At 42.8% G+C, this 13,437-nt stretch overlaps 1 protein-coding gene across 2 annotated transcripts in view; it reads left to right on the top strand.

Moving 5' to 3' along the window:
* Positions 1-13,130, top strand: part of BEND7 (BEN domain containing 7) — a 52,665-nt gene extending 39,535 nt beyond the window's left edge. The window contains exons 8-9 of one of the 2 annotated variants that reach the window (XM_069035070.1): positions 6,410-6,460; positions 11,201-13,130. In XM_069035070.1, the coding sequence (XP_068891171.1) occupies positions 6,410-6,460; positions 11,201-11,262 (113 nt within the window). In that variant the 3' untranslated portion in view covers positions 11,263-13,130. The remainder of the gene's footprint in view (positions 1-6,409; positions 6,461-11,200) is intronic. The other variant, XM_069035079.1, reaches the window with a different exon arrangement.
* Positions 13,131-13,437: the final 307 nt, after the last annotated feature.

The raw sequence follows: 13,437 nt of genomic DNA, 5'->3' as shown, positions 1-13,437 counted from the left end.
TTTTCTTCATGCCCCTGCAGGATATTAATTAAAATGACAATGACATTCAGCTTTTGCTTTTCAAATGGGGCCACCTCTATCTCTGGTCCTTGCTCAGGATGGGAGAATCTAAGCAGAGGATATTGTATTTAAGCTAGCAAGACTATGAAGGAAAATAAGTGAAGCTGAGTAGCATGCCAGAATCAGATAGGCTCCCCTGACTGTGCTGCCTAGGGAAGGTAACTTGTTCACATGTGTGTGGATGCAGTGAGCAGCAGTGTACCTAGCAACCCCTCAAGTTTCTTTGTTGAAAAAACCCCTGCACAATACCTAGATTGGTAAAAAAGCTCTTTTTTTGTGCTGTTTACTGGCAAATCCCTGAAGTGCCCCAGTTTCTCTCTGATGTGGCCACAGGCAGACATGCTGTTTTCAGTGTGTCAGGAGTGGCTGAACACACCACTGTGGCCACTTGCACCTTTCCATCCACTGCCATCTTCTCTGGCGGCTGTAACTAGCCCAACCTGACCTTGCACTGAATCAAAGAGGTTTCCCAGGCCTTTGTGAGAGCGAAACAGTAGATGGGAGCGGAGAGGCAGGAGCAGAGAGCTGGTTGCAGTATAGTCTTCAGGATGCTGAAATAAGATTTGTTAGTACTTTTATGCTACAGCTGTGAGCTTCTGATGATCTAGAGCTGACCGAGCAACAGATCCATCTATTCCCGTATTTTGTGTCCAGCAGTGGCTGTTAACAGATGCTTGGGGAGGTCTGTAGGACCAAGGGAAGGATGTTGTGGTGTGTGGTAGCATAGTCTCTCAGCCCTCAGCAGCTTTATCCTGATATAGAACTGGTGATGTTGGAATTATGTACAATTTATCTATTCATTGTGAAACCATACCAAAATTGTATGTAATTTACAGGGACCAAAACAGGAGGGGAGGGCAGACATGGAGGGAGAAGCTCTTCCAGGACTTCATGTTGTAAAACTTGGCTTTTAAGTATCTTAAAACTATGGGACTTGCAGCCACTGAGATGTGGGATTCATCACTCTTCTGGCTGAGCTCTTGAGCTCTTCCAGTCTGCCTGTGGCCAGTGGAACAGAAGCAGAAGTGTCCTACGTCCATGCTCCTAGGTCATTCTCTTTCAGTTTTGTCTCCACTTGCTCACTGGAGCATGCCAGCTGAGCTTGTGGGGATAGAGTAAGGTGCCCAAAGAACAAATCTGAGCCAGCATTAGTCTAACCTCACCCAAAACTTTCTGAGCCAATGTGTCTCCCTGCTGCTTGATCACATTATTTATCTACATCATTTCCTGGTTTGTCATAATGCACAGGCTGTATATAGAGAAAGCTTAAGATAATCCATTTATTTCAGAGGTCACAAGACAACTTTTTAGTCAGTACTGTGTTGGGCTAAATTTTAACAGCAGAAGTATTTAAGAGGAGGGGCGGGCTTCTCATCCTGCTTGCCTTCCCCCAAGCCATTCAGTACATCCTCTGATGAGTTTTTCATTTCAAACCAGACAGTAAGACACTGCATTCATGAGCAGCCCTCTCCACTTTATCCTGTGAAACATTATTTCAGTCTGAAAACATAAATCCTGCTCTATCTTTCAATTACATTAATAATTTCAGAGAATTCTATCAAACAATTGGGGTGAATCTGCTTTTTGTAGCCCCTTCTATAGAGTGTAGTCCTATGAGTATTTCCAAATTAAATAAAATTGTCATCACTGGATCATAGATGCTGCCCAGCTTCAACCTTATTTATCATGTTTGACTCATCTCCTAGAATTAGGGACTGAAAAAGCTCCTTATTTCAAAAGCTAATCAAAAAAACACTTTAAAATTCTGCTTTCTAGAAAATAGTTCCCCCGTGTAGATTTTGAAAAGTTGTTATCCTAAGCCAAATAAAAATTCATTTATGTTCTGAATCAATGAGAATATTTTTCATAGCTGGGAATATTCTATTTATTTATTTATTTATTTATTTAGCTGCAGCTTTTTCTTAGTTCTTTTAGATTATTGCTTGAGATCTGAGACTTGGATAAGGTTTTTTTTTATTTGTTAGATCTGAGAATAAAGCTGCCACTGCCATTAAATTTTTATTGGCCTTGTTCAGTCTTTTCAAAATTTCACAAGTTAGCTGTCACAAAGGGGAGAAGAGACTACGAGGTTAATGTTACAAACAGATGTTATAATTAAAATTAAAGAGTATGATAATATTCTTCAGCCTTGACTACTGGTCCCATGTCATGCCAACAGCAGAGCATAGTGGAGCACAGCTTCATAATGCCAGGTCTGTCTTCTCCCAGAAGAGAAGCTGAACCGTTTTAGTGGATGGGATGGGATGCAAAGTTGCCCTGAAAGGGAAGAAGTCAAAGGAAATGGATGTGCATAGGTTTCCTCTCTTAAGGCAGTGTGAATTACAATGCAAATTGCCTCATAATTTACGGTGCCGGACTTGCCCCAGCGTGGTCTCTTCACCCTGCAAAAGAGACCATGAGCAGGTGTCTGGTGGCCTTGCCAGTGGCAGCACAGAGGGAGACAGCCAGCCATTATCACAGCGATCTTAAAGCGGGTAAAATCAGAGGGAGCTGACTGGCTGTTCCTGTCACCTCTGTGCAGACACTGCATTCGAGCCTTTTGATTACTAAACTCTCCATCCATTAATAAGCAGCAGGTCAGGGTTCACACATCTCCCACAGTAAGTTCTTCCTCCCTTTTTATGTTTTGAAGAGCCCATGAGCCACTATTCCATAGCGGCTGTCCATGGGAAAGCTGATGCTGGGGGGTAATATGTAATAATAGTAATGTGTAAATTACCACAGGGTAGGATTCCTGGGGCTGTCCTGTGCAGGGCCAGGAACTGGACTTGGATGATCCTTGTGGATCCCTTCCAGCTCAGGATATTCTGTGATTCTCTTCTAACACTGCCACAGTACGCAGGCTAGGAGCTGTTCATGCCAAGTGATTACTTTGTGCACAACCTGGAACCTTTGGACTGCCTGACTCCTTAAAGGAAAATACAGCAATTTTGGAAAACATGCTGAAAATATTCAGGCAGGATTCATTTAAATAACTTGCATGCCATGATGTTTCATCCTTGAATTGTTGCTTAAAATAACATTACTTTGTTGCATTGTAAAATAATGGGGAAGAAGGAAAAAATTTGCTTATTTTTTTTCCTGGAAGTATGCCTTTTCTCCCAAATCCTTGCTCAAACTGCTGCTTCCATTGTTTTGTGTGAGGTTTTTTTCTTCTTTCTGGTTTTCTTCATCCTCCTTATTCCCTGGTTTGTGCTTTTGACTACATGCTACAAGAGACTGGGTTGATTTTTGCTTAGCAATACACACAGGGTCAGGAAGGATGTAGAATGAAGTCCAGCATGCGGTACAGTGGGTTTGCAGCCAGTATTTTAGATATATTAAAATAGTAACTGCTGTATTCAACTTCCCAGCCATGAGCACGTGTGTACTTCTGTCCAAGGAGCAAAGCAGCAAGTGTACACTTAGCAGACAGACCTGTACCTGAGAAGCTACACAATTTGGGGGGAATCTAAGGAAATGACTACCAGGATTGTTTTGCAAGAGTTGCTGTACTCTATCTAAGCAAAGGACAGAGAAGAGGCTCTGAGTTCCCACAGTAGGCTCTCTTCCTGCTTGCCTTGTCTTGCAAGCTGGCTCAAGACAAAGTGAGGTTTGGCTGGCAGTCTGTGGGTGCGGTTGTCGAAGGCAAACCTTCCTTCCTTCTTGGAATGACATGTGAGAGGCTGGTGGTTTATATCCATGTTAGGAGGTCGAGGTCTTTGTCATTCCCCTGTATGGTACTTCACCTGGAGCTGCAGTTACACATCCAGTTTCATAAAACAAATCCTGGCAGCTGCTGAGAAGAGTGAGTAGCTCTCTGGGCATCTGCTGTGCTCCCACTCCCTTTCTGGCACTGGCACAGGCATTCCTGTGGCCATGTTGTCAGTTTTTAACTGGATCTGATCTTGGTGACTGTATAAACATTTGTGCTGGCATGAGAAACGAGGCTGGAACAATTGGTGGAGAGCTGAACCTCATCTATCAGTCCTTCTGCCAGATTAAAATCGCCAGGTAACTTCTGGTTCTGCAGAGTTGGAGACGCAAGTCCTTATCTTCTGAAACTTCCTTGCTTACATTTGTTTCCATGTTTTTGCCTTCCTCTGGGTTCACTGTTAGCCAGGTGTAAGAAGAGCAGTTAGGCAGAAAGATGACCACATCTCTGGAGCAACTTCAGGAGTTGCTGCAGAGATTTCTATAAAAGATGTCACTACAGTGGGCAGCCTGTTGGCACAACCCCTGATATTCATAGAGGGAAGGCTCTCCAGTCCATTGCCAGCACTCAGATCTGGCTTCCCTCATTTTCATAGCTTGGGTCCCTTCTACCCAAGGGGCCAGATGCAGCTTTGTCTCTTGTATACGGAGTTGCTGTGCCACAGAATCACCTGGTGCAGGTAGTTCTTCACAGCATTACTAGAAGTTGGCCTCAGACTGACACTCCCAATTTTTTAAGCCATGTGTATCCCATTGGTTGAGTCTCAGCTTATCATTGCGCCATGCTGTCTCCTCCCTTGCACATCCCGTCCTTCTATCACTGAGAGTCTGGTCCAGATTCAAACCAGCCTAGGTGACCTCTCCCACTGAGTGAGCCACTTGTCCCTTCCAAAATTCAGGGTTTTCACAGTAAGCTGTACCAAGCACTGGATTTGTTTCTGCTCAGGGTGCCACCTTCTCACAGAAAGCAGAAAAAGGTATCCATTCCAGGCACCGAGTCACTTGCAGTCTGTGCCGTGAACTTGTCAGAGCTCTGCATTTAAACCTTTTGTGGGAGGAAAGCAGCCTGGTCCTAGGGTTTTTTGTTTGTTTATGTTTTCTTTGATTGAGTTAATTTTGCAGAACTGAGAGCATATGGCTAAAAACTAACCTGACATCCAGGCATGTGGGAGGCACAGCAGTCTCTTGGTCCAGGGATGGATAGACGAGGGTTGATGGATTACACGAGAAAACTAATATAGATTAGGAGCTGGATTGGACATTATCATCATGAGGGCAACAACTCAACATCCTCATGATGAAGGTTGTTATGAGGTGATCAGGACAGTTAGCTTAGTTTCAAGTGGGAAGTGAACTGAGTTGCTTAGTGCATCTGCAGCCTTGGTTTTGATGCCTGTGGATATTGTGGAGTGCATGGATGTAAGTAGATATATATCCACCACACTGACAGTATAAAATGTAGTTCATAGGACAAGGGGTGATCATTTTAAACTGAAAGACCGTTGATTTAGATTAGATATAAGGAAGAATTTTTTACAACAAGGGTGGTGAAACACTGGCACAGGCTGCTCAGAGAGATGGTGGATGCCCCATGCCTGGAAATATTCAAGGTCAGGGCTCTGAGCAACCTGATCTAGTTGAAGCTCTCTCCCTGCTGATTTCAGGAGGGTTGGACTGGGTGACCTTTAAGGTCCCTTCCAACCCAAACTATTCTATGATTCAGTGATAATGGGCTTGTCCTGTATGACCACACATCATTTGCTGAAGTGCCTTCAAAGATCTCATTGCACTTCAAAGGCCTTAAATATCATGCTGCAGTGCCAAAAGACAAAGGTAATAGGATTTTGAGTAGGGCTTGTGTAGGTTAGACACCGATTTCCTGTTACACACCTTTGATTTACTCAGGGTTCACATGCACATTCTAGGTACTACAGCCTAACAAGTCCCTGCACATCTGCTGAATGAGACAAGCTATGTCTGTGCATTCCCTTGGCCTCTGGCAAATACAAAATGAACAAATTAGGCTTTTAGCCTCCCTTCACCGTGGGCCAAATTAAGTCAAATGCTCTTGCATAAACTGTGGGTTGAAAGCACGTGTGCATATACATGGTAATTGCCAGCGTGGTCACATGCTTTTTAATTACACTGGGCACCAACCTGCATCTTTGAAGACACTTTGCCCTAGTAAATCTGTCCCCTGCAAAATGAGCTTGCCTGTGGTCACGGGAAGTTTGGGTGCACAAATGGGAGTGTTCCTTTCCCTGCAGGCATCAGATGACTGTCGGAGGGTGGAGTTCCAGCCTGCAAGGCTCTTCCTCCAAGACTTTTCTTGTGACTTTATCAGATGATCACAACTCCTTTTATCATTCAGATATCCTGAAACCCTAAAAAGAGCAAGTGTTACTCCATCCCGTTGCTGGCACAATTGCTTCTTAATACCCAACTCCCACTTCTGAGTTTGCATTTTATTGTATGACCTTTTCCTCCAAGCAGTGAGTTTTTAACTGAGCACTTGCAAATTGCAGCTGAGGAAAGTAGCTAGAAAATGCAAAATCACTTTACAGTCTGTAGCTTTTTAATCGCATTCCCGTATTCAGTAGAAGTAATGAGATTTCTTGTTTATATTTGTAATCAGCAGAGGCAACTGACTGTGATGAGAAGCCGGACATTTCTCTACTACAAACAGGTAAAATGCATTAAAATTTTTATCAGTCTCCCATATGTGTTTTTGTTTATTTATGGCACAGAAGCACTTTTCAATAATCCTGACTTGCCATGTACAGCCGGGTAATTGCACACAGGACTCTGACTCTGCTATCTAAAGTTTTGAATGGTCTGTGTTAAAAAACAAATGCATCACAATCTTACAATTTTTCCCTCAATTTCGTATTCATAAAAAGTCAAGGTCCATGGCAGCAGCTAAGCTAATAAAGCCCGTAAGTTACACTTATGCCAGATAGGGACTTGTGCTTATCTCTGATATTTCTGGGAGTATTTTTTATCTCCTAACAGAGTTATTGGTAGGGACAAACACAATAATTTGTAGTGTCACATCTATTGAGTTGTCTGAGATATTAGCAATAATATCGTGGGCTCAGAGAAGGATTGTAGACATATTTACATGCTAGTTAAGTGTTAGTTTACTTATTCTTGAAGTGCACCCACCCTGCCTTAAAAGCCTGACAGTTGCTATACAGCAGCTAGTCTGTGCAGCTGTGTAGACTGGGAAATAACATTTTTCCACACTGTTGAATTTGATGTTGAAATCACCAGTCTCACCAGACTGAGACTGAAATTTGAAGCACCCTCCCATTAAGAGTTGGTCCATCAGCAGGTGCTGTGATGGTAGGAGCTGAGGTACCATCCTCTGAAAATCCAGTGGGGCCAGAGTCTGGGGAGATGGTCATTTCCCTGCATTTCAGAGTCTGTAATGTCACTGAGATCCTGCTTCTTATCTCCAAAGCCAAATCAAAAGGAGGGAGGATCTTGGGCAGGCAAGTAACATCATTGATTATAGTGCGGTTTTTATTATTTCATTTAACAACAAAGGGTGGCTGGAGATCAGCAGTGCCATTGCTGTGAAGAGCAGGACAGGGCTGGTGCTGGGTTTCTGAGCGCATCACACGGTACCTGACAGCTGTGGGGAGGATGGGAGACTACTGGTGACCATCACAGTATCTGTCTCCTGTGCCAGGACTCCCTAATCTCTCTTGCATAAGGGCTGGAGAAGGAGCTTTCACACCCCGCTGCTGTGTGCTGGAGCAGCAGCTGCCAGCCGTGGAGCGCTGTCGGAGCACGTGCAGTTACTAAGGAATAGGACCAGCAGAGCAGTGGGGAGGACAAGCAGCTATAGTCTGGTTCTGGCATGGACCCAAGGGGGGCTGGGAGCACGCGCTGCCTGGGAGCCGCTGTCCTGCTTTCCTGGCCAGCCGCTGAATAATATTTCAGGGTACCGCTGTGATGAAAGATGCAGGAAGCTCTGCATTGAAAGGTCCCTTCCAAGCGACATCCTGTTGGTTTCCTTTATCAGGGAGGGAAGCAATTCCACTGCAAGAGGACCCTAATAAAGGTTGTTAATGTGATGTTGTGTTATCTTTTCATTGCTCCGGTAATCATATTAAGGAGCAGAATTAACAGTTTGCTGTAAGTTTCTTGGAGCAGAGTTTCTGTAGTCTCTACTCAGGTTGTACATCAGGGATGGAAATGAGTGTGTTGAGATGGTTGTGGTAGAGAAGGCAACTCCCTTTCCACTCCACTGCAGATCACCATTTGTGGTCTGCCTGCTTGTACACCTTTGAGCATCCATGCATGCAGCTTTTGAGCTGAAATGCTTGTGTGTGATGTGTACTGCTCCACACTATCTGTGGAAGGATGCCTAAATAAACCACGCTGCAGTTTGTATTGGGGGGAGGTGATGCTCACAGGCTGTGAGCCAAGAGTTTGACTCACACCCATTATTATATGTGTGCCAGTGCCTCCTTATAGGACATATCTGTGTAATATCATACTGTTGTTGGAAGCAGATTATTTAAAGTGATACACAGACAGTATAATGACAGTAATTATGAGACAGAGACAAAATATAGATGCTTTCTATCAAGGAATGTAGCAAAAGAGGTGGAATATGACTTACAGGGGTCTTTCCCTGTTTTAGTACAGCTGGTTTTACAAAGGGGTGTTACTGACAGATTCTTTAAAGAGAGTCTGCGTGTAATTTATTCAGCTGTCTTCTCTGTTTAGCTTGAAAAATCTTTGGGGAAAAGTCTCTCTGGCTGTGTGTTTGTACAGTGCCTCATGCAATGGGCCTTGGTTGCAGATGACAGCTAATATCAGGTAAATCATGGCCTCAGGTATTAGGAAAAATTTCTTCCCCAAAAGTGTTGTCAAGCACCAGAACAGGCTGCCCAGGGAAGTGGTGGAGTCACCATCCTGGGAGGTATTTGAAAGGTGTGTAGGTGTGGTATTTGGGGATATGGTTATTGGTGCTGGATCTTAAGTATCTTTTCCAACCTGAATGATCCTGTAATTCTGTGATCAGTGGTTAACCTGGTGCTTTGGTATAATAAAACCAGAGTGAATTGGGTTGCTTGAGGGGATCTTGCAGGAAACTGGATGGGGAGAAAAGACAGGGTACGGGAGCTATGCATGAACAGTTGCTCTCTTGATCTTCAATAACTGAACAAACTCTGAAGCGAAAGCACCCAGGGAGAATTACTTGAATCAGTGGTAAGCATTGGTGCCAAAAACCAAGGGAAAACTCAGATGCCTTTAATTTGCCTTTCCAGCTCTGTCAGTCCTGCCTGTGATACCGATGACATTATGAACAAGATCTGGGTATATGTGGACTAGTGATGCTGAAATGTCTCAGTCTGGATCACAGCCTCTGGCTGACACTTCCTTTGGGACACCTCAGTCAGAGGTGTGGTTGCTCTCAGCTCTCTCCATCATTGGTGGGAAGAGAGCTGCTTCCAGAGGGAAGGCCAGGTCAGCTGCAGTCATGTTTGGAGGTGTCTCTCCTTTGGTGCCAGCAGAACCAGGCTCTGAGTGCAGTTAATTGCTGCCAGTACCCACAGCCAGGTCTGAACCAGCTCCCACTGTGCCCACAACTAACAAAGTCCTGGGTTTTGAGGAGAGCAGGGGATGTTTTGTTTTCAGAAACCTCTTTTGGAACTCAAAAGCCTGGTTAAAAAAATGAAGCTGGTACATCCTCATAAATCTATGGAAGACATTTTTCCCAATTATATTTTAGCACTCCTGAGCAGAAATTATGCTCCTGTGTCAAAATCACCCTCTACACTAAGAGGGCCTTGGCTTTAAAGGCTCTTGATTGAAGGGTGTTTAAAGTAAATTGGAAGAACTGTGGCAGTTAAACTTGCTGGGAACTTTGGTGCATTGACAGATAAATCTCAAGAAAATACTAGAAGAACTTTCTCTAACAAATGTTATCAAAGCTCAGGTCTTGGAGAGCTCCAGTTTTTGCACCTACCCAAAGCTGCAGGCTGTGTCCAGACCTGAGCTGAGACAGATCAGACAGCTCAGGGGGTAATTATCGTGGGCTCAGTGGAAAGGCTAATTAGTTTCTTGGTGATACAGGATACCTGGAGGGTGTGAGATAGATCTTTATCAGGATGAGGATGTGGCAGCTTTTAGAGTCTTTCTATGTAAGTTGGTATTGTGAAAAGGCTCATCTTATTTCAGTGTACAATTTACACAAGGTGTCAGGATTTTGTGGTTTAAAAGAAAAAACAAAAGGAAGGCATAACCCATAAGTTTTGCATGTGGGAACAAATGTAAGCCAGCTGCAACACCCTTTTTTGAATCCTCATATTGAAAATTGGATTGGAAAGATGTAGGCAGATATAGGACCATGAGGTAGCACTCCTTACTCCTGCTTTGGACCACAGCCATGCTGAGAGTTTGTGTAGTTTCTCCACGCTGGGGTTAATTTCAAGATGAGAAAGAATTTTGATATCCCTAACGGAAGCTGAAACACTAACATCCCAATCCTCAGGTCTAGGGGTGATACAGCTTTGTGAAAAGATGAGAGCAATCTCTTGGTAAAGAAATAGATGATAAGAAAACAGCAACAATCCAATTCTATATAGGTTGTCTCCTTTTCTCTTGAAATACAATATCAAGAAAACGAAACTTGGGGAAAAAAAAAAAAAAACCTTTTCCGAAACCTTAAATATAAATCCTTTATTGTAATATAAATCTTTATCCTTTCAATGCGTGATTGTATGTCTTCCCTTTTCATTGGGGTGTATTTGCCTCTCAGGCTGATTGATGTATGTCTTCTGTTTGCCCTGTGTTCTTAGCGCTCTTGTCATAATTCTTCTGTCCATCTTTTCATTGTTCTGTTTAGAAAAAGCACATTCTTAAAGTGCTTTAAAAAAGAATGGATATAATCATACCGTGCACCTTTTGGGGGGGGGGGAGGGTGTATATATATATTTTCTCCTATATACATTTAGACTGCTGTGGAGTGGTGGGGGTTTTTACCAAATAAGATCCTAAAGTATGTACTCAAGGTTTAAAATTCATGGGGTGCTTTTTTCACTTCTTCAGAACTGTAACTTCAAAGGGGTGAGCGTCGCAGTGCAGTTTATGCTGAAGACTAATGCAGCGCTTTACACTGAAGTGGGCTGCACTCTTATGTTGTGTGAAAAACTTGGCTGGCAAATTTTGTATTCAAAAAAATCTATTTAATTTGCTTTTCTTTAGCCAATTGAGCTCTGCCTCTAAATGGAATGCAGCAGCGCTGCCTGTGTGCACACCAGCAGTTCAGCCCCATCACTAATTAAAGTTAAAATTCAAATACATAATTTCCATAATTCTAAAATACTAAATTTTTTGTTGCAAATTACTGATATCATAAATTCTTACATTTTTTTAACTGATTCCTTCAAACTCTTTCTCCTTTCAGGTAACCTTTTCGACACCACAACAGACCATCTGATAGATGCAAACCCAGATTTTTCAGTTTGAATTTCACATCCTGCATCAGTGTTATTAGCGGATAGAAACATCCTCTGTTTGTAATGTTCCTGCAAGCTCGGCACGAGAACTTCAGTGCACCACAAGACATGGGCATCCATACGGTTTTTCTTACAAGTCTATGTTGTTTCCACACATTTTCCATGTAACCTCAAGTAATGAAACCACCAGATCACTTCACTGTTCTTCATCTTAATTAAGGATGATTTCCCTCCGCATCCAATGCGTTACCGAATTAGCGGGGTATCCACTCTGAGGTCATTCTCTTGCCTATGTTTCTCCTCCTTGACTGTATTTTTCCACATGATGGTATGCTTGCCAGCAGTGTTTCATCTTAAACCACGCAGAAGTGGTGACTTCCTGTCCCCAGGGACCAGGGTGGCCTCTCTCTCCACCATGAGCTGTGGGGGCTTGATGAGCATCTGATTTGGTGAAGCTCTTTGCTTCTGCAAACCCACTTTTCCTTTCCTGGCTGCTGTGGTACCAATGACCAGTCGCACACAGCTCTGATTAAAATGTCCTTACTGGATTTAGGAGGAAACAAAGCAGAATTTCTCTCAGCAGTTTCCTAGTTATAGCGAGGAGAAGCTATTCCTCAAACAATTTACCTTATGTGGCCCTAGTGGAATGGCTCTTGAGCATATTTGTAGTGCAGATTGCTGGAGGTGGTCATTTTCCTCTCAATGTAGCCCCCAGCTTGTTCTGCCACCTCAATCTCAAAATGTATTAATTTTCTAATATCCAAGAAGAGGGTCTGCTCACTGTGATTTTTCAACCACTGTCCTTGGCAACAATACTCACCTATTTAAAAAAAAAAAAGTCACCTTTCAACTGGGCACTGTATTGATATCTCAGCAGTTAAGACTAGTGAATCGATCGAGAAATTGCACTACCCTCTTAGACACTGAAAGGGTCAGTCCTTTCAGGTCAGGGCTAAGGTAAAACTGTGTGCAGCCCTCCCTGAAAACCTTCACTTCTGCACCTTTCATCAGCACTAAATTCACTTTAAAAATGTTGCGAAGAAATCTTGAAGGTCTTACCTGCAGCACCTATCGATCACCAGGCAGTTTGAGCACGTTTCCTGCAATTCAAGGGAGAGCTTGCTAGAGCCTTTGCCATTGTGTTTCCTTTCCTTGTGTGTACCTTATCTTAGGTACTTTTTTTTTTTTGGAAACTATTTGGCCTTTGAGTGTCTCAACAGAAGTGCTATTACAGAGTGGGATGGTTTTCAAAATACTCAACACCTCTTTTTTTAACAATCCTAAAGCCTGTTTCTCAGGTGTCACGGAATACCCATGAAGCCAACATGAACAGTTTGTTCTCTTGGCGCCTGAGAAACCAGGCTCCCAGCCCTTCCCTACCCACCTTCCATGGACTTTTAGGAATGACCATGATCTCTCTGAAACTGTGGAATAGATTGAATGTGCACTGCAAACCTTAAATTTTAAGTCTTTCCTTCCTTCATGGCTTGGAGTTGCCTGCATTGGGCAGGGGGCACCGGTCCGTTGTGTTGTAACCCTTCAGCAATGAAATCTGCATTTTGTAAATTTGGAAGATTGCGTTTGTGTTTACTTACTGTGACTACTGTTCAGACTTTCTTCAGAAATCTTTTTATAGGGTTTATTAGAGAGAAGAAAAAAAAAAATCATTCCATATTTAGGTAAAAATGTCTCAATCTTCTGTATATATGTTTTATTAATATGTAAATATTTAGATATTTTTAAATTACTATGTTCTTAATAAAGCGACAAGGGACTAGTTGTGAAATGGTGTATAACATTGTGTCGTGTTACCGATCTCTGGGAAATCCTCTTTGTCAGTTCAGAAAAGAAAACCTACAATAAATAACTTTAATTGCATGTGCGTTCCTGTGTTCTGTGCTGGATTCCCATATTTTAGAGGAATTACCTTGCAACCAGTGGACTACACATAGGAAAGCCCTAAAGTTACCACCACAATACTATTTTTCCAGCTGGCTCAGCCAGAAACTACATTGCCTTGCCAATCACAACAACATCTATATCCAATCGCGTAATAACTCTTGAGTATTAAGTACTGATATGCTTGAAGTCTAATTTTAATTGAATTAGGTGCCTTTATAATCTGCACTTAAAAGGTTAAGCTCTGCTTCTATGGAAACAACACACAGGAAGGACAAACCAATAC

Source organism: Aphelocoma coerulescens, chromosome 1A (assembly GCF_041296385.1).
Source record: "Aphelocoma coerulescens isolate FSJ_1873_10779 chromosome 1A, UR_Acoe_1.0, whole genome shotgun sequence".
Taxonomy (NCBI): domain Eukaryota; kingdom Metazoa; phylum Chordata; class Aves; order Passeriformes; family Corvidae; genus Aphelocoma; species Aphelocoma coerulescens.
This window is presented reverse-complemented; position numbering and strand designations above follow the sequence as displayed.